The sequence below is a fragment of the Accipiter gentilis genome, chromosome 9 (assembly GCF_929443795.1).
Source record: "Accipiter gentilis chromosome 9, bAccGen1.1, whole genome shotgun sequence".
Lineage (NCBI taxonomy): Eukaryota > Metazoa > Chordata > Aves > Accipitriformes > Accipitridae > Astur > Astur gentilis.
Window position 1 is genome coordinate 26,459,713 of NC_064888.1, and position 27,888 is coordinate 26,487,600.

Below are 27,888 nucleotides of genomic sequence, written 5' to 3' on the forward strand. Positions count from 1 at the left end.
TTAGATGCAAATAAACAGGAAAGGATCCCAATTGTACTTGAGGCTCCTTGTAGGTCATTTACCTTTGGCCCCAGATGAGAGAAAAATACTCACATGCAAACATCTCTAGCCCCTTTTAAGATAACTCTTTATTCTTCACACACAAAACTAAATTAGCTGTACATGTGGGGCAGATTTCTACGTATGAGTTTAGTTGTATCCCTGTGTTCTAGTTTTCTGCTGGAGCTGACCTCTGTTTTTCCCAAGTCCTTCTTGGGAGTCAGCCTTCTGCATAGAGCTCATCTGAACTTTCTCCCAGCACTTCCCAGGAACCACCTGAACATTTCCTAACTCAGTATGATCATACCTCAAGGCGAGCTGGCCCCATGTCTTCACCACTTGATAAAAATCAGGCCTCCAATTAAATCATGACTTCAGGGCAGTAACAAAAAAAGTTTACTGTGAGTTCAGAGTTCAATAGTTACATGTATTAAAACCCTTACAACTCCTTCAAATACTTTTGTGCTACCCCTGGATTTTCTGTATCCTTGTGTTTTTCTTCAAGATTTCACACTCAGGGCGGTGGGAAACCAACACTGTCCATCCAAGTCTTGCTTTTTATTGCTCTGTGGTAGAACAACAGGTATTTCTAGGTTTGCTGAGAACATACACAAAAGAGGCCAGCAAGATTTTATGACATTTTCGTAGAACTGTGAAATAAATAAGAGAAAAAGTGTTGGGGTATTTTTGTGTGATTTTTTTTTTTTTTTGAGTGCCACTGTAATACAATATTCAGTTAAAAAACAAGAAGCATTTTATTTCATTTAATTTCATTCTCCACCATGTGGATCAATTAGTAATTGAATACTACAGATGCGAATATGCAGTGATGACTCAGCTGGGGCATTTGAGATAAATGTCAGTAACAGTTTGTGAGGTATTATGTGGGCTTAGCTCTGCCTAATTCCATTAGGAACAATAGGGTGGAAAGCCTTATCCTACATTCTAAAAAAACCCCCCAAACAAAACCCCCAAAAATACAAACAGAAGTTTGGCTATTTTCATATAGTCATCTCAAGGCCATTTGTGGAAATACCATGTCTATTAATTATGCTTGAGAAAAAAAAGCAACATAGTTACAAAAGTGATGTTTATTTAGTCAGATAACAGGAATTATACCATCTGACTGTTTGTATCTAAACCCTCAAAGGGTTCTGCAAGAACTGACCAAGGAATGGTAACAGCTAGTGCTGATCCTAACTCCTTATGCCACATTTCTCTTTGCCCTGAGCTTTCCAGTGCACGAGCTTTTCAGCTCTCCAGGGAGTCCTAGTACCCCCAGTCCAAAGTAACGAAGGACTGACTGTAGGGTCACTTCTATCCTAAAAAACATAATTCAAACCCCAAAACCAAAATATGAAGGGCAAATGTTTGCTCTTTATTCACTTTATGAATACTGTATATATAGTATAAAAAAAACACCCCAAATGCTTGTAATACCAGTCCCTAATTCTTAGCTTCCTGCTGGAGAATACCAGGGTTTTTTTGTTGTTGTTTTTATAAAGAATCTGGCAATATAGTAGCCCATGTTGCAGATCCTCCTGGCCTCCAAAATAAAGATGGCTAGATAAAAAGTCTCAGCTTACCCCTCACTTAAAAAGACAAGTGAAGGAAATGCCTTTTCTTAACATTTAGTGCTCAGTTCCACAACCTGAGACCACATGAATGAGGCTCACTATCAGAGATGTAATGGCAAATACAACTGGCTAGCTGCTGTGAAAATGAGAAAACTATTTACTTTGTACAATGAACAAAGCCAAAGTTGTTCTACCAGTTGCAAAGGCAATGAAGCATTTGCAGTCTGAATTTATATCCACAGAATCCTTTTATTTTGGGAACCTTCTGCAAGTTACAAAACGAGAGGAGTAGCCAGATGTTCCACACTTTTCAAATCTAGTCCTTATTTAGTAGTCATGGAACCATGAATTCAGAAAATCTGGGGTTTATGCTGCTGCTAAAAGGCAAAAAAGCTCTGTGGGTTCTGCCTATGAACACAGGGTTTTTTTGCAGTTTTCTAGTATATACCTACACCCTCTTTCTTTACAGCTATGCTGCTTTTGAGGCAGTTTCTTAACTGCATGACTTAAAGTATCTAGCATTCATTTTAATTATTTGTTTTAATATCATAGTCTAGCTTTATCCTTATTTACTGTGATGCCTTTTAAGAATATTAATTTATGAAAATGTAATAATAATGAAAAATGTAATTTTTAAAATTTACATAAGTATTACATTAATACTGCTTTCCATCCTATGAACTAAGATTTCTTTATCCACAGTAGGAGCTTTTGGTGCTACTGTACTCCTGGCATGAATTTAGTTACTGTTTGTTGCATCACCTTCTCGAGACCCACTGAAGTGGCAGTTCAGAGGACACCGTTCAATACACGACTCTTAAAAGTAACTTACCTGAAGAGGTTATTCTTCTATTCTGATTACATTACTTTGCTGTGCTGTAAAAAGAAACTAGTAAAAAATAGAACTGCAGGGTAAGACAGGTTTGACTGACAAACAAGGAGGTATAAGTATATAAGCACCTGTGATCTTGGCCAGTTGAGACAGGCAAGCTGATGATATATGAGCTACCTCATTTGGATGTGCTGCTGAGAAAATTCTGAAATTTACTTACACTGGGCTATTTGGAAACATATTACTTATGGGATCAGGAAAAAATATACAATCAGGATGGGATATTCAGATTACTGAAAAGCAAGTTTGACATTTAGAGTATTCAAATTCCATTTGCTTCCACATTCTTAGCAACCTGGAAAAAATTCTGCTATGAAAAAAGAGTGCAACTAGGTTAGTTCAGTTGATAGTACAGAAACCCTGGAATTAAACTGCAATGCTGCAGAGATTGTTAGCAATAATTCAAACTGGTATTTTCAAATTAAAGGATGAATTGGATATAACTTTGCTTCATTAATTTCATAGTATTTTTTCTATAATCTCAATGCTAGTCTACCTGATAGTGCAGTATTTTATTATGACTTTTGCATCCGGAAATTACATACATTTTAAAGAAATGTAAAACAAAAGACACAACTACAATCACTCAGAAAGTTGTTTGTTTTAAAGTACAGGGTTCCAATTTCACTAAGGGAAGGACTACTTTAATTCCATGTGTACTGAGACCTTGTCTCCAACTACACTTAACAAATACATCCTAATAAATTTAAAGAACCAAACATCAGTAGAAGCTAATCTTACAATAGAGACCAGTTCTTTACTACTGAAATTTGCATTTTCCTAATTTGTTAAAAAAAAAAAATGGTCCTCATACAAAGTAAAATGGTAAAAGTTAAGTCTAAGCTGAGCAAACATTGTCCTTTTTATTCAGTTCCAGTTGTAGCGGTCTCTTGGAGGTAAATCATAATGTGTTCTCTCTTCCTCTTCAGGTCCATAATCTAATGGCAGACCATAATTGTAATCAACTGTTAGAACCGGTAATCTTTTGCTTTTTTCCATCTCTCTGGTAGTTTCACCTTGAAAAGGTTTTCGTTCATAGTCTATTGAACTATCTTCTTGGTGTACAGATGAAGATGGATGCATTGTTCGTGAAGAATATGGTGCAAATCTGTTTTTTCCTCTATTAAATTCATCTGAGGGATGCATTCTCCTATTGTCTTCAGGACAATTTGGTCGATTACTGTAAGAAGAACAAATATGAACAGTGAAACCCTTAGAAATAAAACAGTTGATTTATTGTTGGTGGTCACCGTTAGAAATTAAACTTCTGTAACCTTGAAAGAAAATTCAGACCCTCATTCTTGTTTTTACGCCCTAAAATTAAAATCCTCTCTACTGGATGTTGTGAACTTGTTTATATTAGTTTTTCAATTCTAGTGATTAAAATTACAGCTCTTTATAGTAAGTAATTCTACTAGAAGATGTTGTTTTTCAAGTGCTGTTTCTAATTAAAATTCCACGTTTACCAAGGGTTTCTTTACCTAGAGACCATTTTTGCTCCTAAGCCCATGTTTTCACTTCTGTGAATAATATGTAATAGTAGCTCTCTAGTACATAGTCTGAACAGACTTCAGATTTATAGCTCCAAATATTTTAATTATTAATTCTTCTGCAATAGAAGAATCACTCTCCTACAAAATATATATGGAAGGATCTAAAAATGCATATGCGATATATATACTTTTTGGTTTGGATTCTCTTTACTCTTAAGTACCTTCCTTACTTTGTAAAATAAAGTGGTGTATAAAGCCAATTCAGAACAATCTTCATAATTTTAAAATCTTCTCCCTCACTGAGCCATAGATTAATTTAGACTGGAAAGAATCTCTAGAAGTACCTAGGGCCACCTGCTCAAAGTAGGTCTAATTAGATGAGTTTGTGCAGGGGCCATGTCCAGCTGAGTTCTGGGTATCTCAAAGGATGGGGATGTCACAGCTGCTCTGGGCAATCTGTTTCAGTGGCTGACCATCCCTCACAGTAAAACTCATTAGCTTGTTGTAGACAGCAATTAAGCATTAAATACAGCATCCATATTTTGCTTTTTTGCTTACTAACAATAGCTTTTCATATTTTGTAGTACATTAGCTTGAACTGTGCTTGTCATGTCAATGACTTATGTCAGGGATTCTCAGACCATTTCATAATCACACTCAATATAGATGGACCACAAATTAGTCACATTATTTACTCAGTGTTCAGATTCAACGGTTTAAACTGGATTTAAGCAAAAAAATTAACATAAATTTTTACACTGTGCAGTTAATTTGTATTTTTTAGCTGGGAAACTGGGGGAATAACAGTATAAACCTAAGTCAGAAAACAATATATGAAATCTGATATTTACCTATAACTTCTGTTAAAGTCATCATTATCAGACCCATAATCTCTGTGAAGTGAAGGAGATGAGGAGAAATTATGTTCTGGTACATTTTCATGGGAAGAAAAGGATTGACTTCTGCAAATAACCGAAAGAATTGCACGTTAAGAAGAGTACCAATGGTTGTAAGCTTTTGAAAAATATGCATTTATCAAATGAAATAAAAATATTTTTGCTTTTAATTAAAATGTACTTACAATTTTAATAAAAACTGTCTTAATTGTATTAATTTAACACCTCAAAATGATATCCTTCATTGTAATGAAATCCTGTTTCAGCTGTACAATGGAAGAAATTAAATGGAACTTTACTAGCCCAACAAATATCTGAAATACGTTCTGAAATATTAAAAATCTTTTGAAATACTATGTCAGAATCCAACAGGTTTACTAATAAGTGATATTTGTGTTTTGGAGAATATGATGCAAGTTCAGAAGCACAGGGATTTCTAACAAATTATTAATTTGTGGAATAAACAAATGCAAGTCAAACTTCCTTGTAGCATTACTGTTTATCTCCATTTGGCCAAGGGCATAAATAAAATTTCATATCCTCTTCTGTCTTAAGGATTGCTTTTTAAATATAAGTTTCTATACAAAACAAAGTGGAACAAAGGGTTTTGCTTCAAGCTGACTCTAAAATGGTAAAGGAAAAACATAAGCTTTAAAGAAGCACAACCTTCTAATTTAGGAAACATTGGCTTTCAAAGCTGCAACACTCCAACTTACATCAAACCATTCCGTAAGTCAAAATAAAACCAGTTAATTAACCGATCACTTATATGTGATTTTAAAAGGATGATTCATTGATTTCAAATTAATTTATTTTAAAAAAATAATTAATTTGAAATTTAATTTTAAAATACTGAGATTTACACTTCTATTCTCTACTTCTGGTCTTACAGCTCAAGGATGCTTTACCTGTCTGAACACCATTCACGTGGCAAGTCATTGTGCCCTGGATGATCATGAAAAGGTCTTGGCCTTTGCCCATGCCCTTTACTAACATAATCAAAATCTTTTAACTGAGTCTGTTCCTGTAAGTCATCATAAGGCTGATGGTCATGAAAAGGTCTGCGCCTCTGTCCAGGACCCATATTATCATAATCTTTTAGTTGCATCTCTGTTTGTAAGTCATTACGAGGCTGGTGATCATTGAAAGGTCTCAACCTCTGCCCACGACCCCTATTAACAAATTCAAAATCTTCCAACTGCATCTGTGGCTGTAAGTCATTGTGTGACTGATAGTCATGGAAAGATCTTAGTCTTTGGCCAGGACCTTTGTTGACACAATCTAAGTCTTTCAACTGCATCTGAGTCTGGAATTCATCATGAGATTGGTGGTCATGGAACGGTCTTCGTCTCTGGCCACGGCCCCTGCTACCAAAATCAAAATCTTTTGACTGCCTGTCTTCCTGCAAATCATTATGAGATGAATGGTCAGGAAAAGATCTCTGCCTTTGTCCACGGCCTCTGTTAAATTCAGTGTCCCTCGATTGTCTCTCTGCCTGTAAATCATCATGAAACTGGTGTCCACGAAAAGGTCTCAACCTTTGTCCAGGTCCCTTGTTACTGAAGTCTAGGTCCTTCAGCTGCATGTCTTCTTGATAATCATCATAAAACTGGTGATCAGGAAAGGGTCTTCGCCTCTGTCCTGGTCCCCTATTGTAGTCCCAATTTCTCATCTGCATTGGTGCTCTTAAATCGTCCTGAGTCTGATGGTCATGAAATGGTCTTCGTCTTTGTCCAGGTCCCTTACTGATGAAATCAAAATCTCTCAACTGTATCTGTCCTTGCAAATCATTGTGAGAGTGGTCATCATAAATTCTTAATCTTTTCCCAGACCTGTAAAGAAGTTTTTATCTTAAAAAGAACATCATACTGATAAGTGCTACAAGTCATTAATGAAAACAAGTTTTTTTAACCAAGAATTGATATGAAAGATGTTGCATATATATATATAGGTATCAAAGCTACCAAGAATCCAAACTGTAAGACTATAAAACTTTCAATGTCATAGTAGAAGCTGTGGCAAACATTCAATTGTAATTCTCTAGCACTTGTTAAATGGGCAAACCCAGTGATTCCAAATTAATTAAAAATAATTACAGATTACTTTAGAATAATAAAGAAGGACAGGCAAAGTAAAACTCTAAACTTTACCAAGTCAACTGATTACTTACGGACTTCTAATAGCACACATTCCCTTTCCTTGCCTTATCTTTTCACTGTTTCATCAAATTCTGTAAATATATTTTGCATGAGTAGGCTATATTCATAAAATCTTTTTTAAATTAGAGTATCTATAGTATTTTCAATAATAAACAATTATCTTTCCCCCGTGTGTTTTTTTTGGCTTTTAATTCCATGTTTCAGCGTATTACCCCTGAAAATCTTCATTTGGGAACCGCTCTACAGGTCCTTCCATTGCATGTGGTGGGGGAATAATATCTTCATCTGAATCCCATACATCCATTCCAAGGTTACTAAGAAGAATAAAAACACCTCACATAAGCTTTCTTTTTTAAAACATACTATTGAAAGAGAAAAAAACCCACATAAAATTTTTTAGTTCAGAATGATAGAAATTTGTGTATGTTAAGTTAAATTTACAAACATTCATAACTTAGCAAATTTTAATCTTGTAAATGTATTTGGGGAAGGGCTGCAGGGAAAGCAAAGAGAATACCTAAACTTCATAAACTTGGAACAACATCCTAAATGATGTGAGATAAGCACCATACCTATTAAAAAAATTTGACATGGGACTAACTTAATCACGCACAGACTACAAAACAACAATAGCAGTAAAACAAAGGGCATTAAATTAAACTAAAAAGATGAAAATCAGTCAGGTATTAATTTTAAATCAATTTACTGCTACAAGATATTATTAGCACAAATAATTTAGGAAGTTGTAAAGGTTAGCTATTCTTAGGTGAGTATGATAAGCATTAAATTCTTACACACCAGGGATACAACTACTATGAATGGAAGAGTTGAGAGTAATCTTCCCCTTCCCCATACTTCATTCCCAAAACTGTTCTACCATTTTTTAAAAAAATATCTGCTTCTACCATGCCAACAACAGCAGGCAGATCATAGAGCTTATAAAGCTTGTTTGCAGGAGCTTCTTTCGGCTTAAAATGAGAGAAAACAGACTCAATACACTTGTCACAGTATGATAAAATCACACCAATGTTTAATAGTATTTGTCAGATTAAAAAAACTTTTGAACAATATAAATTCAAGAGAAGACAGAAGTACACTGCATTTCATGTTATTTGTATCAGAAGTCTTAAAATATATATGTAGTTGTATATTAAACGTTTAAGAGGGGGTTAACTTTGGCTTATGACTAGAAGTGAACTTTTAAAAATACCAGCAGACATACTGGAAAATCTTAAGCATACAACTAAAAGCTTTGTTTACCTTCTCATTGGTTGTGTTCTGAGATCTGTGAGATATACAAGACCATCCATGCGATGACCCCTAGCATCACCAAAAGCTAAAGAAAAAAAAGATACAAGTCTAATGAAATGTGCTCAAACTGAGCCACAAAAATGTGAAAGGCAAGTTTCTGTTCACCATGAGATGCTGAATTTGAAACAATTCTAACTTGATATTAAATACTTCAGCAAGCTGGCATCATTGCAGCATTATTTTTTTTAAACAACTGAAACTCCTAGCAGTAGCAACCTATGACTGAAAATCCTTCAAAGCAAAAGGAAAAAAAAATATTTTAGGCAGCTGAAGCATACTCCTACTATGCTGTCAATTTTCTAATGCTCAAGTCTTGCCTGGAATAGAATGAAGCCAAATAAAGTCTTCTATGGAAGCCAGCACATGAAATAACTCTAAAGATACTAAAATAGAATTGTAGTATTTGTGAATACAATTGTAGTAATTGTGAATTACAGCCCAACATGTGCCTTAGTTCAAACTATATACATACCTTGGATTGCTGCCTCTGGATCCCAGCCTTCAACGTCTATAAGATATCTAAAGAAAAATACGATTATATTATTGTCCCAAAGGGATGACAGATTAATATAAAGACACTCTCTTTTGAGAACAATGATTGCTGTTTTTTATACAACTCTTACCTACATATAAGGTAGCCAGTTCTATTAATTCCATTAGTACAGTGAACGCCAATGAGTTTCTCTATCAAAAAGAAAAACACAGTCTTTAATAGTTCAGAAACTGAAATTACTAATAAATAAGTGCAAAGACAAGAAAAAAAAAAGCTGTAGTTTTCTAGCAAAATAATGATAAATAATGTTTGCTATTTACAAAATTATACTGTCATGCCTGTAAAAGAACAGACTTTGTCCTTTTCATGCTGGATCTCTAGCAGCAGTTAGCTCACTACTTCCAAACCTGTGAAGACTGAGATTAGCTCTGCAGAATATAGGAAAAAAGAAAGAGGAGTGATGACGGGGAAAGTGGCTGGCTTTCCTGTTACTGTTACTGCAGTAACAGGATAAAAAGAATAAAATATGGTTTTGAAAGTAAATCTAAACAAGCAAATGTAAAATTGAGGAACTTTCAGATTCTCGTAAAACTTATAAAAAGGAGAAAATACACATAATGCACCTATTGTCTAGGAGTATGAAATACATGGAGAAAAGAAGCACCAGTAATCTCTAGAGGAATCATGTCTTTTTTGGAAAGGTTATACTAATCAGCTAAAGGCTAAAAAAGCAGAATAACTTACTATTACTAGGGTGTTTCAAATGAGGTACTTCCAACAGAAATAGGGAAACACTAATATGGTCATGCAAGGCACTGATAAAACCTCATCCAGGCTATCCCATACAATTCTACTTACCCATATTCAGTGAAAAAAAAATAATCAAATTGAAGTATGTACAGAACGGGCTACTATGATGGTCACAAAATAAGTTTTTGAGAAGGGACCTAGGAAGCTTTTTTTATTTAATCTGTAAAACCAAATCTGAGATACTGAATATAACAACAGGGATGGAGAACAACCGTACTTAAGGGCAAAGTTGGCATAAGAATAAATGTATATTAAGTGATTGAGAGTTTTAGGCTAGATTTTAAAAGAGAAATTTTAATCATCAGAAGAACAAAGTTGTGGCAGAGACAAATTACTGACAGACAGTCTTTGAAATGGGACTTTGAATAATTTTTGAATGAGATAAAATACAACTTTGTCACAGAACAGGACAGTTGCATTGCCGTATAAGTTTATTACAAGTTGGTGTCCTAACAATTCAGACACTAAAAGACCCCCAACTTTTCAAAAATTATTTCTAAGAAGAATCCTGAGAAATTTTAGGGGTAATCTAAAACAGAGGGCGAGTTATAATGAGTAAGTTAACATAAAAATTAAAGTTCTCCCGACTCTGAAGTTACATAAGCCCTGCCAAAATGGTCTTACTAGCTGAAAGTGCAGGTCTTCATCCAGTAACAAATTAGGAATTGATTCTCTCAATTCTGAGAATCAGAAATAATTACATTAAAATACAGACTATATTCTTTGTCACACCAAAAATCACTACATCAAAACCAGAAGAAAACTAATAATCTCCAAATAATTTCCCTAAGCCAAAACAGAGCAAGGGCAGAATTTACACACTAAATTCCCAAGCAAGGACAAAGGCTTCTTCTTATACCTTTTAATTTTCCCAGCACTTCTAAATCAGGCTCTCATACCTGAGATTTAGGCCAGAGCTCTTTCACAAAACAGAGCTGACCATCCACAGCAAAACCATGGTTATGCTCTACAGCAAAAACTGTAGGCACTTGGGCAGTTAATATCTCTACTTTCTCACAGAAAATGCCAAAGTAACCACAGCAAGTAGCACGAAAAAGCTTGAAAGAATGGTCCTCCAATATTGGATAGAGAAACAGTTAAAGACAAACTGCCTACTAAGAATCACTAGCAAAAAAAGTGAGAAGGCAAAAGCTGCAAACAGTCTGTGGCAAAATACACGCAAATTTATTTCCGCAAAAAGTACCTTATACCATCTCAGCAAGAACTGTACTATTGCATAAACACTAAAACAGCAGCAGAGCCACACTGTTGAAACATTGACACTGTGTCTGTAATATGATTTTTAGGAATTGCTAGGATGTGAGGGCAATAATGGACTTGTAAATCAAAAAACTGCCACGCCACACTAAACAGACTTAAGCTGCTCACATGTATCAGTGCCTAGTGACATCAGAGAAATGCTGTGCTATTTAGAACATCCATAAAGGGCTGGCAGCTACAATACTAAGCTGATGGTAGACAATTTGGGTCGGACAGATGAAAGTCTTGTTGAAGTTACTTTGACACATAATGCAAATACAATACTATTAGGAAGGGCATTTAAGTTACTATTCATTTTTTTAAAATACATGTTTTGAATATGAAAATATATGTATTGATTCACATAATGTATCTTATCATGATAATAATAAAGTGGAAAGTGCTACGGAAAGCACTGAGATCCCTGGTGTCAAAAATATCTATTTAAATTAACAAATGATACAGTTAGCGCTGAAATAAAATTTTTCAATTTTTACAGCATAAGATGCTGATATTTACCATTTCCCGCATTTTCCCACAGGAATTTTCTGACCCATTTTTTGAACTGCAGGATAGTAGCATTATCGGGGACTTCAAGTCCAACAGTATACAGTTTCTTGTACTGCACGCTTTTAGGTAAATCCTAGCAACAAGAAGAAAGACAAAAATGGTAAAAATTATTGAAGTCTTGCATCAATGAAAAACCTTAAGCAGTATCTAACATAATGCCAATGTAAAACAGTAGTTCAAATCTTTGAGTAGAAACTGAAAACAATCTTGACACAATTCTATAGAGATACACTCTCAGAAACTACCATTTACATTTCTACTTTAAAGACCTGATCTCAAAGAAATTTCAACTTATCTCTGCTAATAAGAAAGCACATTAACTAGAGAGCAGATTCTTGTAATTCCATTCTAACCCATTTTACAATTATTAGCAATATTTGTCCCTCCCACCCACAATCATATATGTACTCATACATTCACCCCGCTAAAGCTTACACAGCCCATGTAAATTCAAAGATTAGCATTCAGTTATAACATTGCTATTTATTCTCCTTTTCAACAGGAGGCTGATTAGTCACAATTGTTTGGACCATGCTGGTAAAAATTTTGAAATTGATGAAGTAGTTTTAAAATGTACACTTTCTTAGTGGATTCCACTGAAGATCAGTAAAAAAAGGACCCTAGGAATAAATGAGAACATCTTCAGGACACAGGCTGTAAGTCTTCTGCATCTTGTCTGCACTCTGGCACTGAAGTTTTTACCCACTACTCTGAGTCACCACAATACAAATAAGCCACAAATAGAACCAGCTGGGAGGAGGAGTTACTTCCTCTGTGATAAAACATTTAGTTTCTATCAGAGACACAAAATAAGTCTAGGTGGCTCACTTGTCTATCCCAATTCAAGGTAAGCAAATCTGTAAATACTGTAAAACAAAGGTTGCAGTAACTATTTTATTTTGTTATTATGCTTATATTACCTTAACTTCATAGTATCGTGTGGTATATGTTAAATCAATAATTAATCCAAGCTCCACATTTAGGGCTTTCATTGCAGCAATCAGGTCTTTTGGTGTAAATTTCTGGGTTGGGGTAAGCCTCTGGTTAATTGCCTACAATGAAAATGGAAAAGAAAGATCTTCTTTTTAAGTTCTAACAAAAAGGCATTTGTAATATTCAGCTGTTTTAATTAGGACTAGGAAACATCAGTATTCAAAAAGGGAATGTTTACAGTATCAGAACCATATCCATTTATTATATTGATAAAAGGAACCAAATAAAAAGAAAGCAAGAATTTGTTGTGTGTTCCTATTCAGATGAAAATGCAAGAAAAGTGTGAGAATTTCCACTTGTACAATGTTAACATTATTAAAATAAGCACTAATTTGACAGACATGAAAATCCTGCAAAATGCAGCATTGTATATACTGATTTTTAAGTAAGTAAACATCAGCAAAAAGCAAGCCACCCCAATCCACTTTCCCCCAAACATAGTTCATCCTGCACAGTAATCAAAAAATTAACAGTGCATTTCAAATAAAACATTAAAAATGTGATACAAGAGTTAATTTCTTCTTAAAGGTTTTAACTTTCTCCTCACAAATGTTGTGCAGACATTTTTATCCCTGCTCCATCTCTTGGCAGAGTGGACTTGCATGTCATTTAGCACTGGGAAATATTACATGAGACTAAAATATGGTGACTAAAAAAGCTGCATGTTGGTGGGTAATGAATAATTGATTTCATTTGACAGAAACAGTGGGAAAAATGTTTACTCACCCTTTTGTAGCTGTGTTTTTTTAAAATGTGTTCTTCACTCTAGGTATGAAAATGCCTCATATACACAAGACTGGATTTTCCCTGAACAGTGTTCTTGTCCACTGTGAAAGCCTTTTGACACAGTCTCAGCCACAACCAGTAAAGACAGCGGCAAAAGATGCAGCAGCCTCAACCACCTCTCAGTGCCTTTGTCAACAAGAATTCAGACTGGACTCAGAATTAATGGAAAGGAAGGCAGCCACAGACCACATACCCCTTGGAACCACAGATGCTATAGGGTAACTAACCATTCCTTCTTTTGACTGTATGGATTATAATCTAAGATACTAGCAAGCACTCATCTTGTGTCTGGAAACAGAGACAGGAAACCAAATGAAGAATAAACAGCAGGACAGTCCTAGCAAAGCTGGTATGTGATTAGGAAGCATGAGCTCAAAAGAGTTGGGTAGAAAGCATATAGAAATATTCAGCCCTGTGTATTTCAGATACTGGTGCACTGTTGAAAAAAACACCGGAGGTTGCTGAGGTTCAAACAAAATCAACACGAGTCAGTTATCTCACTGCTATTCAGCAGTAACTTTTAGTAAAATCTGAAACTGAACTTACTAACTTTGATGTGACAACGGTGAATCTGCAAAAGTTCTGTGGTAGAATGTTAAAGAATTTTTCCTTTTACTATGTGAAGTCACCCAAACTTTACAAAAATAAGGTATCTCTAAGCATATTGCTTGACTGAGTGAACAGTTAAATGTGTTATGGAAGACTATGTTTTGAAAGACTATTTGGAATTTTCTGAAAAACTGCTGAGTATTCAGTAGTTTAGGTGTTTAATTGGGCTTTGAGAATGTGAGAAATCTATGTCAATTCTAAAACCCTTCTAATGGCACGGGCAAGAACTTGCCAAGCCCTTACTATACTACAGTGTTACTGTTAGCGTTACAATGGAGAGGAAGGACAGAAAATCCTTTGAAGTAAATCCATGATTAAGAAAGCCTTTACTAGCAGCACACCTTCTGCTAAAACAATAAGCCTTGAGTCTTGAAACACTGAAAATACATTTTCTCCCTTGGGGTGAAATCACCAATCATCAATTTCCTAATCGGTAGCAAAGAAGGAAACTGCTGCATATTTAAGAAGTCTATTCCACCAATTTATTAACAGGACTTCTGACAGACTATGACCAATCAGGTCTTCAGCATTTCTGGACAGATCTACCAACCTCCACCATCTTTCCAAAGACATCACAGTTCAGCCAGTTATGCATTTTATGTGTATTCTGCCACAAACTTCATGAGCTTCAAGCACACATTCTCTGGCAGACTTGTCATTTCTCTATCTTGCATAGTTGACACTGAACAAACTGAAGGGACAGAAATGTTACAGATTTTGCTTTCTTGAGTACCAGACTTCATATCTGGCCAAGTTCAAAGACAGCTTCACAGAACAGGGATCTATGCCGCAGTGAGATCAGTAGGACTGGAAGTGAACAACACACATCAAGTGCCTAATTGCAATATATTGCTATAAATGTTCTCTAAGAATGTCTGCCCTTTTTATAACCTCCGGGAGGGGGCTCCTTCCAGACTATCACAGAAGCTACAGGGAAAGAGTAAATTTAGCAACAAAGTATCTTCCTCTGAAATCTGGAGTGACAGGGACTGGAAATACATGCGCTGAACAAATCCTGCCTAGAATAGCGTATCTATGCAAAAAATTGGTGCTGGATCAAGTGGAATTACAGAAGCTGATGCAAAAAATCCTCTCTCAAATACCCCAATAGCAAAGAAACTAATTATAAATCTACTGAATTTTATATTTACTGCTAGATCTGTCCACTGGCGGTCTTGGTAGAAAGACACATGACTATTGTACCATCCATCAGTACCATGGAGAACATGACCAATGTCAAGTAAGAGATCCTTGGTGTCAAAGGAATCAAACCATTACAGCACATCTGTAAAAGCAGCTGCAGGAAGCAAACCCTGGAAGTGTTCCACTTCAGTCATTGCTGATAAAAGCGAACTGAATGGTGACTGAAAACATAATGGGCACTAGTATACCCAAAGAACCAAATTTTTTGTATATGAATACTAGAGTGCAATCTGTAAACAACAGCTTAGATGGAATATTTACTCTTAACTGCTACGGATATGTCCAGCCACTGAACTTTAAAAGAGCTTAGAAACTTTTATTTCCTGTGTATCTGAAGCAAAGACTTGTCAGAGTTAATTTATACAGCCTTTGTGTTAATCTATACAGAAGGGCAAATTTGCTCTGTGCCTCAATCCACCAAAGAACTGAACAGTCCGAAAAAGACAGCCTCCACAGTTATTGTCACAAAGAATTAAAAGATTTCAGTGTATTTAATAGATTAAAAAGGCACACCATATTAGTAAGAATCTAAAGGAAGTACTAACACATTAATAAAAGAAATCTATGAAGACTTCTTTTTTAAACATACTGCATTCCTCCAGATCACTGAAGCTTTTTGCTTACGAAATTGGTAATGTGAATCTGTAATTTCAAAAGTACTGCAGTGGCTGGTATCATTTAATGGGTGCTTGATTTTTGTAAAATTGTATTTTGGCTTACGTTGCCTAGATTGCTATTCATATCATAACCCCTTCCGTATGATTTTCTTACAACAGACATGAAAAGCCAAATGAATTTGGCCACTTAATAGTGATCAAATGAATTGCGCTGACTGATTAGAGATTTTATGATTTTTAAAAGATAAATAAAAAGAGTAACACCAAATAAAAACTTTAAAAGAAAGAGAAAAAACATAGCATGTTATGTACAAAAGCCACTACTAGATGACTGGAAGAGCTAAATCTGAAAAAATTATTTTTTCATAGAACTTTCCTGAAGTTTGCATGAATATTCATGCTATTCTTCATTACTTTTGCACTGTATCTAACTGAGCTAATCTGTAGTTACTTTTTATACATACCCCTTTTAAAGGTACTTTGAATGCAATAAATCTAGTTCCTGGTATAGGCTGTCCAACTGGTGTCAAACTCCGCCATCTGTAATGAAACAAATATTTATTTTTAAATATTTTCAAATTATATGATTCAACAGAAGACACCTGCAGCCTCACATAAAACTTAAAAAAAAAATTAATATATTATTTACTCTTAGGATTAAAACCTTGGTAATACAAAACATATACAAATTATGCTCCTTTGAAATTATAATAAAATTTATTACAAAATATGTGAAATACCTTCCAAATATCTGGCAAATCCGGTGCCACATTTCACATACCTTGCATGTAACAGTTATTTCAAACTTCTCCAAGCAAAAATATATGATAGTTACCTTTTTTTCTATGATGGGCCATGCAGCTACTAGCATAATATATTAAGATTTAGATTTCCAAACAGCAGGATCCAAGTTACTAAAATTCCTTCACCACATAAGCAAGCATTTGTAACTGATATGCATGAGTTTGAAAAAATGACCAATTAAATCCTGATATACAAGTAAAATCTTTTTAAAAATCCATCTTCCATTAGTAACCTGCCTGTTTCACCAAGAAACTAAGATCTTTTTAGAATAACTATAAAAATTTGTTATTATATATTTGAATAAAATTAATAGAGCAGCATTATTTTGGGATAAAAGAAACAGGGAGTTGCCTAAAGGATGCTGGAAGAATATCAACAGAATATTGCTACAGCACTGATCAGGGCAGAATCTTATTTAGCACACTACACAGCTTAAACAAAGACACTTTTATTGTTTGTAAGTCTGAAGTCAGGAGCCATAATAAAATGAATCTTTATTCTCCATAGAGCACCACCACAAAGAAAATACTTCTTAGAGGTAACGTGCATGACTGTTGTTATCATACAGTAGAATTATGTCCCCAACTCTGCAATTATTCCATGATGTGGTTTCAAGGTATCATCAGGACATTTGAAAACAGTCTTTTTCCTTCCTTCTTCAACTTCCAAAAAATGTCTCCCCTCAAAATCACAGGATAGCATTTACAAACAAGTAGCACCAATACAAAGCAAAGCAGATGGGTAAGGTTCAACAGGTAAAATATTATAGTTGGTGGAAATTTTTCAATGTGGTTGAAAAAAATACCCTTAAAAAAGTTATCGTATGCTCACATCAATCATTTAATTGACAATGAAATGCAAAGTTTACTTTCATTAAAAATTCAAAGCTTCTAGATTTTGCAAATGTATTTACTTTGTAATATGCTTTTTTTCCAAAGAAACACTCTTGATTGCACTTTCTCTTGGTACTTTGAAAAATACCGAGAATATCCCATCACACCAAAACTTTGCAAAAGTCACCTACTAACATGAAGATTTGTTACAACACTCAAAATACTAGTAATTCCAAAACCACAAAGAACTGGTATTCACAAATTCTACATTGTACTGAAAAAAACCTCTTGATGCATCACATTTCAGAGATTTCATTTTTTTTTTAAAGTATGAAAAGCTTTATCTGAAGAGGAAAACAAGTTAATCAGCAGATCAATTTTACCTTCAAAGAGGTAACTTCCTAAATTTAGGCCTTTTATGTCTTCTCCTCATATGAGGACAAATTGCCTCTACAACCTCAGAAGATGCAGCTGGATGACTTGAAATCTACATAGCCTTTTTGCATTTTCAGCTAATACCTCAACTATTAAAATACAAAACATTTTCATAAGATTCTTTAACACTGGTGTCCATTCACTCACAATTTTCTGAATTAATATTTAAGATAATGTCTCCCTTTAAGGGGAGCATCCAACAGCTTCTAGATTGCTGATTTCCATAAAATCACGTCATTTATGAAATAAACTGAATATTCCATTTTAAAATATTCTAACCACTGAGTATTTTACATTTTTCACAATTCCCATATGGGACCATAACAATCTAGATGTTGGCTGGTAAAACTCTCAATGTATCCAAAATACCCTTGTCATAGTATATAAATAACAACATTACCATTCATAGATGCTTGGAAGTAACAAAGGAAACACTTACAGCATGGTGACTGAAACATAATTGATAACTAAAAAATCATGTAACAATCTACTACATCAATCTCTTTAGCGCTAACTTTATCTTTTTCGTCTTCATCATGAGCTAAAGAAGAGACTGAGGCTCACAATGTAGACATACAGATGCTTAGTTTAATGGATAAATGAAATAACAAAGGGGTAGCAGTAACTCATCATTATGAAGGCTGCTGCAAACAGCTGTCACATACAAGACATACAAAGTCAGAATGTATAAGGGCAAGCTAGATATTAAATCACCGAGCGGTGTTTGCAGTAAAACCTTTTACTAAATTCAAAATTATTGCAGGAACTTTGTACCTCATAATTGCAATGAGGGAAGAAACAGTTTCCTACTTCATATATTCCCTCAGCTTAGGATAGTTGCATGCAGGGGAAAAAAAGAGTACGTTCTCAATCACCAGAGTTTGAAAAGCATTGCTCAAAAAATTACATATTGTGTATTATAGAAGAAAAGTGTTCTAACTTTAGAAGTCTTCCTAAGTGAATTTTCAAGTTCGTAAACTTTGGAGTCTGGTAGTTGTACACTAGTTGTAAAATATGAAAACAAAAATCTGAGACTACATTCCATTTATTCTAGTTTAAGATGGATAAATTGTATATGAAGCAATAAAGATCACGGTGTAAATGGACTGAAAATAATACTGAAACTAACAAACCCCACACCTTAATGAAATATCTTAGTTGCAAGAAGTGCTCAGTTAAAAAACAGTTAAACAAAATCTACAGGAAAACTGTGAAATCCACCCTGTGCATAGTTTAATTTTATCTCATTCACTTCATCTTAGAAAGGCACTAAATGCTGTGAATCTTATTTAGAGGTATATTTAATGGAACTACAGTTAAGATTAATGACAAAGTCAGGTTTAATAACACCTCCTGCCTCTTGCTAATTTTAGTAACTCTGGAAATTACATGTCTTTATTTAAAACAAGGAAATACTCTTCCTGCTTTTGCTCTTAGACTTCCAAATAGAATTAGAAAATGGGCTGTACCTAGAGATATAGAAACTAGTGCAGCAAATGCAGTCAGAGATAAAACAAAAAAGAACACAGTATTTTTTCTTTCAACCTAGTTCAATTACTCTCGGATGTTACCTCCACCAATAAAATGTACAGAACGCTTTACAAAAGCTGGATTTAATCTGACAGCCAGCCATATTCACATATACATGCTTAGAAACATTCTGAAGGAAGGCAGAAGTAAAAAATCCCAACCACGAAAGACCAATTACCTTACATAGTAAGACAATTTAAAAAATGTGATAAATTGGAAATTAACCTGCTTTCTCTTGGAAAACTATGAGTGGAAATCTACCATGATTATCATAAATACAAGCAATTAGGAGCCAATAAGAAATTATGAAAAAAAGGCTTAAAAATCTTATTTTCTTTAATTAGCAACGTAAAAAAGGCTTTGTAAAAAATTCTGAACTTTTTTCAGATTAAGGGATTGACAGAACAATGTACCAGGATTACACAGTTTGTTGTCAGACATTAATAAACGGGGTTTTATTCTCCTGTATTTAAAGCCATTTAAATCCTCCCAGAAAAAAAATCTGCAAAACCAGCAAGAAACTCAAAAGCTGCTGACAGCTCTATGGTCGAAAATGAGCAGAAGGCACTCTTCATCAAAAAATATAAAGGGTATGTGTTCCATGTTATCTTTAAAATGGTATTTAAAAAGGAAATTTCAGCATACTGCTGCAGAACTAAAAATTATCTCAAATTAAAAACAGCAGACTGAAATTAAGCAAAGATTGGCTAAGGAAATAAATTCACATTTGTTCTGTTGTTGACAAAGGAATATAGTTGGGAATTATAGGTGATGGAGACTAGAGAAAGTAAAACTCTTACAGAAGAAGTCTAGATAAAGGCAGAAATGACCAAAGAAAAGTGAGCTGCAGGTGGTCACATAAACAGGAGTTACAGGAGCAAAGACATAAATAAGCATTTTAACAAGCATGAATGAGAATTGTGAAACATGATTTGTATCCTGCTTGAACGTAAGTGGAAGGAAGAAAGCCAGGAGTCAAAGGTGTTATCACAAGACTTGGCACCATCATCATTCCTGTATCAATGACTAAATGGTAATAGAGGCTTGAGTGAAAAACAAGCTGGACATGAAGTAGCTGAAAAGATGGCAGGAAGAACATCCTGAAAGAGGCAGCGGTATCTTACTGAGACACAGACATGAAATTTATTTCTATGCCTAGAAATAAATCTAGGCATTTGCATCACAGAGGTGATAGCTCTGGCCATGGAACTGATGGCATTCACATTAGAAAGATGTTGTGGTAAGAATCTAAAATGCAATCATGTAAATTCAGAGAAACACTGCAGCTTCCCAACACAAATAATAGTCAAAAGACGACATATCCAGGAAGAAACTGAAGTCTGAGAACTCCTGTGCAAAACACAATGGTTGTCAAATTTCAGACAATCTAGGTCAGCATACATTAAAGCAAACTATCATCTTAAAATCTGCGAGATTTCTGGTTCTTTCACAAAATCCTTCAGAATTTCAAGAACTGTGTAAAAAGAACTGCAAATCAAACTCTTAAAGTTTGCATCAAAATAGATATGACAGGCTTTTATGGGCCCAATATAGTAATTAAAATTTTTCTGAACTCTAAACTATCCAAAGCCACAAACCCCCAGAATTTGCATGTTCACACAGAAAAGTAATTAAGAGAGAACAGCACTTAAACAAAAAGTGACATATTGCGCACACATGATACATTTTCAATTACAGCTTTATTTTTCTAAGTTTTCAAACAGGTAAACAGTCCGTGGACTACATGCAGATCAAGACCTGAAAGTCAACAAAACATGTAAATTAACCAATTATTTAACTGTTAGCTTTCACAGTTCTCACTTCCCATCATGTTTTGTCTTCATCACTCCCCAACTCCCATCAATTATCTTGAAACACAGGCAGAATTTTGCCTGCCATTCTAAACAAAAGAATCACGTCTTGGTTGAGAAAAAGTGTTAAAATCAAACTAAAAAAAATCATCCTACTTTCCCTCTGAAATTTCTGTGATGCTTGAATGGCTTCCAGTTAAATAAACAAATAAAATTATTACTGATACTACAGACTCTAGTTAGCTAATCTGTTAGAGGTTTTTAAGTCTAGTTTACATGACAATACATTACCCTGCTCATCCATTTTAATTTAAATAAAAAGCAAGCATATTTTATTGTCTTTGTCTTTAAACTAAAAATTTCAGAGATATTTAATAAAACAGAAGAGAAACTAGCTTCATGCATCTTAGTAAAAGTTTGCAAGATATGTGATCTAGATTAACCCAAGAATCTAGCAGCAATATGCTTTGTAACAGCAGCAACCAGTGAAATGGCCTCTGTTCAAGGACAGAATAAAAAAATAAACAGCAACAAAAACTTAGAAAAACACTTTTAAAAAACAATCAGCTCCAAGACCACTCAACTGTGGATCACCAACAGGGCCTGCATTGCAGTGTCCAGCTTCAAGTGGGATAACAGAAGACATTATAGAAATGCCCATGATGGAAGACAAGCTTACAGCAAATTTGAGTAAGGCAAAATTTAGTATTCATTCTGCAGCCTCTTTAGTTAAGCTCAAAGGCATGTTGAACGCCAAAATAATAATCCAAGCAAAGAACATTATAACGCTATATTTTGCATAAATCTTGCTATTAAAAACCAAAAAAAAAGTGATAGTGAAGATGTTTATGTAAGTTTTTAAACATACAAAACTACATATCAATGAACTGCAAAACACAGCACAGATTGTAACTATCAGTCATATATGTAATTATTCAACACAATTTTGAAATCTAGTAAAGAAAACTTTATTCAGTTGATATGAGCATAATTTGTGGTTGTTTTAAGTAAATCTTACTATGAGTCAGTTCTAAAACTTTGAAAATTATACTGGAAATTATAACTACTATATACCCTTAACAGAAATGTTAAAACTAAAATATGATAGAACTGTGTTCCACACCTGGCTCTACTGGAAGTTTTAACTGAAGCAGATAAAATATGCAGCTGTATGTAATTAATTCATACTCGATCATTTAAACAGATGGATACCTTACTACTTATTTTCCTCTGTGATATTTTTAAAGAAAAATAGTTTGTTTCATGTACATTTTTAATGGCAAGCTAGACAAGAGAGCTACTGTATAATTCATAGGTACAATATGATAGAACTACTGATTTAGAAATTATTTGAAAGTTTCATGTCTTTAGTTTGTCAGATCTCAGTGACAGAGTTATATAAAAATATAGAGCACAGCAAACTGTCAACAGATACAAGTTGTTTATGGCAAACAGTTAGAACTTGTTGGTCTTTCTGAAGCCTAAATCCCCTTTAGATTGCCTATGAAACTGATGCTTACAATAGTATACGCTAAAAAAAAACAACAAAAACCCAAAAAAACACCTCTATACTGTAATACCTCTACAGAGTAATTATGGTATTTTATACCTTAAATATAAAAGTAAGCAAGCTCTCTTATCTTACATTTCCACATGTGTAACATTAAGTTCAGCAATAATGTGTTCCAGTATTCTAGAGTAAAAGAATTAGTATGGAACTCAAGTCATCAATTCAGAATGATTTTCATCTAATAGTTAAAAATCAGTGTTAGTAAACCACTGTAAATAGGTATACATTAATCAAAAGCTGCAGTGGGTGGAGAAGTAAGTTCAGCGAGCAATATCTGAAGCTATGCTTAACAATTCAAAGCTTTCAAGTTTTGGAGCCCCTCAGGAGCATCAATTATTATGAAGCAGTTACACATTTAGAACTTCTGGAAAAGTGAATTCCAAAACACTTAAAAAGGGTAATTATTCTAACTGAAGAGAAACTCAAGTCTGAAGTTCTGTCAACTGTAGCAAGATCACTTAGAAAATACTACTTGGAACCTCTTCTTTTTTTGGCTACTGATTCTGCATGATATAGACACAGCTTTATTTTCTGAGTGGCTTCCATACCTCTAAAGACACCAGATTCAATACTATCCTGCTGAAGCAAAGATAGCTGTAAAAAGACCATGACATGCTGTCAAGACGGAACACATACTGAACAGGTCAAAAATGGAAGGGAGGGAATATAGGTCTTAATCATCTGTTACTAAATAGACTTTTCACTTTGCTTTTCTTCAACCCCTGTAAGTGGGACACAAATAAGTCATCGCTTGTAAAAAAATAGTGTGGATGTAAAGCATGGGAAAGAAGTTTCCTTACCATGTCAGTAAGTAATTGCATAGCTTTGTACTTGTGGTGTATTTTAACACTAGATGTGAGCCTTCAACTCTTATAGCAATGTTATCATTACTCAGGTATTATAAGAAGTAATTTCTCTACATCCCACGTTTTTAAATGCAAATGTTCTATGCCTGATGGTCTGAAGCACTTTTACTTTACAAATAAACTCTCACCTTATGGTAACCCTTCTCTCCCATCCACCCTTGAACAGGCACAACCAGTTATGCCATAGTCTTTAACATTCCTGCCTAAATGAAAATGCTGATGCTTTTAAGTATGCCTGGAAACAATTCAGTTAAACAAGTATGTTTATAGTGCATAGGCAGAAATAATTCAGCTTTGTCCTTATACTAAAAAGATCCCACTCCTGGTATTTTTTTTTATACCATTTAAGGGAAACATGCAAGAAGGTGACATTTCTGCAGGTGCTTTTCAGAACAGAATCTAAGTTTATGAAATTATACCCATAGTAGGATTTTGGATGCTGAATCACAAACATGTATAAATCTGTAAAAACATCATAGTATTTTATGACTGTTATGTAACTTGAACTCCTTCTACTGGCTGGTTCTCCACTAAAACATCATAGTATACAACTACTGAAGGACAATACTATTTCAGACACTGTGAAGAACCAGAACTTGACTCTGTGGTGGAAATGGCAGTGGAAGGGGTCACCTGAATCCCCTTTTTATACTGATGTCTCACTTTGTTACAGCATCACTTCTCCAGCACTACTTTCTAGGATTGAGACTACAATGGATACTGTAAACCTTAGCTCTGCTCCAAGACATTAGTGGGAAAAGGGGGAAATGCTTTCACTATGAAGGAATACAAGAAGTCTTATTACTTTCAGTCCACCTCCTCCTCTCACTGCTGGAGAAGATGGTGCAAACAGCATCAGATCAAACATTCCAGGCTAGGGCTGAGTGACAGGGACGCAAGAACATGAGTGGGCCAAGAAGAATAAGGTACAAGTCCAGCAGTGCAGAGCCAGCGGCAACACTGGCAATTTATACCACTTTAATATTACTTTAGGTGCCGGGTACACTCAAAGTGTTGATATCTAGCAAGGTTGTGCAGTGCTATAGCACAATCCTTACATAACGGGAACTTTAATTATGCTGCAGACACACTATTGTAAAAGGTGATAGTAATTAGCTGATGAGGTAAAAAAAAAATTCTTGTTTCTTGTTTAGTTGCACTATTCCTAGCTACTTATAACTTAATCGAAACCTCAAATTTATTGTATTGCTTTAATTAGCATAATGGAATTTGGATTAAAAGTGTTAAGAACTCTATAAAGAATTGAGGCAGTAACAGAAAGACAATCTTAGAAATGTCTGTATGTAGTGTGACTTTCTTTTTTTTTTTGTCTACCAGTGTTTCTCTTGCAATATCATTAAAAACAGAACAGTTACTGTTAGATTTATTGCTATTACAATACTGTGATATGATTTAGGTTGTACTTCCTTAGTATGCTACCATCTGGACTGGTCCTTACACTACAGTGTACTACAATCTCACTTCTGCCAACAACTATTTCTGCAGCCAGTAAACTGTACATGCAGGATCATCTAGGTTAAAATTAGTTTTCCTTAAGTCCTCTTCCAGGGTTCACTGCTATTTTTTCCTGGTGTACTAAACTAATTCACAGCGAAGAATTACAACAGGCTGTGCTAACACAAGGATTGTCAATATACAGCTGCATGAGATTGGGACACTGACAGTTCCTTAAACTCCTTTACTGTCAAACCCCTAATACTGTGGGTATCTTGCCCAATTTGTTAATAGCATCAAAAAGTATGTGAAGCTGAAAGCACTTCAGTTTCTAAACTTTGTCAGATCATAACACTAACTTTATATCCAATTACTCCACAGCAGATGTTTCTCTCCTTCAAAGATACACAGGTATTAGTTTCCAATCATAGAAGCCAAAAGTACAGTCCACTGCTTCTCCATACTTAAGAGAAGAAATGCATGTAACCTGAAAGCTGCTCCAGTTCAAATGCAAGGGGGAAAAAGAACAGAGAAATGAGCACCCAGTTCTCAAAGTTTTAGTTATAATTTCCAAGTATGGAGAAAACACGGAGGGTTGTTACTCCAAGCTTTCTGCATTACTGCTTGCAAACCTAACCCACTTTAGCTCAATTTTGTCCAACTTTTAACTGAAATGTCATAGAAACTTTCAGAGAAAGACATGCTTAAGTAGCTTTTCTTAAATTTTATTCTGATTTTAATCCCTGAGTTTGTCAGCTATGAAAGAAACGTCAGCATTTCTTGAGGTTATTTTAAAAATTTTGTTCACATTTTGTTTCTATTTATTGCTTTTAGGCCAACATATTTTGCAGGGAATCATGCTTTTTGTATTTTATTGTTCCTCCTAAGAATGTTCTTAATAAACTTACTTAACACTTCCTGTGAGACCAGGATAATGCCAACCTTTCCTCAAATAATGTACAAACTGTAAGTTATTGTCCCATTACAGTGTGCCTTTATATCTCAGCACACCCTCCAAACCAATAAGTTTATACTGATGTCAGCAGTAACACGTGGGTTAAACTTTTACACTTGGACTTCCTTTTTTTTTTCCCCCTCCAGTACAGCTGGAGAATAGAACTGTGTCTGTTTTAAGGTCCCCACGTGCACTCCCAATCAAGTCATTGGAAAGCCTGGATAGTGCATCTGTTTTTTTAAATTATTATCTTTGCAGATAAAATTTTTTTGTTGTCCTGTTGTTAAAAACAAAAATGCAGGATGTTTCTGGACCTGAATCCATGAAAATACTCCTTGATCACATGCATGCAACCACCTGCTCCCATCTTATTAGCTCTTCTTCCACTCCTGGTAGCAAACATCTGAGCAGTCAGAAGGATGGACTACTCTCCCATTCCCCAGTAAGTATTCACCTGGGGATAAGGTTAGGAAGAAGGGACTGTGTTTGGCTGATGAAGAAGTGTTCACAGACAGGTTGGAGCATTATACTCACCTGGGGGATGAAGGGCTGGGTTGTTCCTGTCTTGGAGAAGATACCTACCTTACCTGGCTGTAGGTGGTGAAGATGCTTGTGGCAAAGAAAGCGCCTGGGGCAGTCAGCGCCCCTTCTCTGTGGGCAGGACTGTGCCCGCTCCTGCCTCTTGCTTAGTGTGAGGGATACTTACCCATCGGGGATAGTATTCTTCTTTACCATGCTGAAAGCAGGAGCAGGCAGAGCAGGAGACAGCGGTGAAAGTGGGCACTGCAGCAAAGGAGAGAGAACCGCGCAGTTAACACGGTGCTAATCTCTTTCTCCATCAGCGGGCCTTTTCACAGGGCTGACTCTCAAAATAAACCAAGCAGTCGGCTGGGGCTTGAAGCCATCCTGAACAAGTTCTGCAGCTTGCAAGCTAGCCTATTTTCTCCAGTGCTACAGTACAAAAGGGAAAGACAACAACTCACCTCTCCTCTCCAGGAGATCAAAAGAAACAGAGAGGAGAGGCAGCACGTTTCTCTCTAACTCTAGCAGCAGCGCTGCAGGGATGAAGGTCTTCCTGGCAGCCCCTTCCGTCCCTCTCCTGTGGCTCGGAGCAGTCAGTTCTGCCCTGGTGCTCCCACAGCTAGAACTCTGGTCTCAACGAGAAGACACTCCAGGCAGCTGCAAGAGGCGATGCCGGCACCTCAGCAAGGGAAGAACCATCACCTGCCCCACTCTAACCTAGACGGGTCCGATCCCGCTAGATCCTGGGCACCGTCAGCGCCCGCCGATCTCAGTGGGACCAGGGCAGGGAGGAGTGGGGCGAGGGGAGCTCCCCCCCTCCGCGGGGGGCCCATGTCCGCCGCTCCAGAGAAGACGCTTGAGGCTGACGTGAGGCTCCCTCCTCAAAGCCGCATGTCCCCGCGAACGCAGGTAGCCGCGGGCACGACCGGCCCCGAGGCCGGCTCGGAGCGCTCTCTTAGCGGGCGGCGGCTGAGCTCGGGGGAGGAAAAACGAAAAAAAAAAAAAAAAAAAAGAGAGACCGGGGCGGGAAGGGGGGGGGGAGCGGGGGGGGAGCAGGGAAGGTCGCGGTCCGACTGCGGGGGGCCGGGCAGTCGGCTGTCGGAGGAGGGGGTGGGGTGGGCTGTGCGGAGAAGGGCGCGGGCCGCAGCAGGAGTCGGTAACAGGGAAGGGCCCGGGCGCCGGCAGGGCGGGGAAGACCGGGGCTGCGGGCGGCCCGTACCCTGACAGGATTTCCCTTGCAGAGGAAGGTTGTTGCGAGACAGAACGTTCCCGAAAGGGTCTCAACTGCGCCTGCGCGGCCGCCGGCCAGCTTGCTGGGACAGGGGGAAATGCGCCTGCTCCACTGGAGCCGGGCCGGGGGGCGCCGAGAGCGCGTGCGCGGCGGCCGGCGGCCGGTGAA

General features: G+C 36.2%; 1 protein-coding gene across 1 annotated transcript; it reads right to left on the bottom strand.

The window, feature by feature from the left end:
- On the bottom strand, nt 1-27,888 carry LOC126043141 (uncharacterized). Its single transcript, XM_049811114.1, has 12 exons — nt 27,709-27,888; nt 26,674-26,750; nt 16,173-16,248; nt 12,421-12,552; nt 11,450-11,573; nt 8,991-9,051; nt 8,840-8,886; nt 8,317-8,392; nt 7,269-7,370; nt 5,806-6,729; nt 4,853-4,963; nt 1-3,688 (listed from the first exon to the last, which is right to left on the bottom strand). Exons 2-12 carry the CDS (start codon nt 26,700-26,702, stop codon nt 3,376-3,378), a joined length of 1,995 nt encoding a protein of 664 aa, XP_049667071.1. The 5' UTR covers nt 26,703-26,750; nt 27,709-27,888; the 3' UTR covers nt 1-3,375.

What these genes read in the sequence shown, in the direction of transcription:
- LOC126043141 (XM_049811114.1), bottom strand. Translation starts at nt 26,702, where the DNA reads ATGGTAAAGAAGAATACTATCCCCGATGG. An exon ending in AGAACACAACCAATGAGAAG is followed by an intron (nt 7,371 to 8,316) that starts GTAAACAAAGCT and finishes TATTCTTCTTAG; the next exon opens with TAACCTTGGAATGGATGTAT. An exon ending in CGTGAATGGTGTTCAGACAG is followed by an intron (nt 4,964 to 5,805) that starts GTAAAGCATCCT and finishes GGTTATTTGCAG; the next exon opens with AAGTCAATCCTTTTCTTCCC.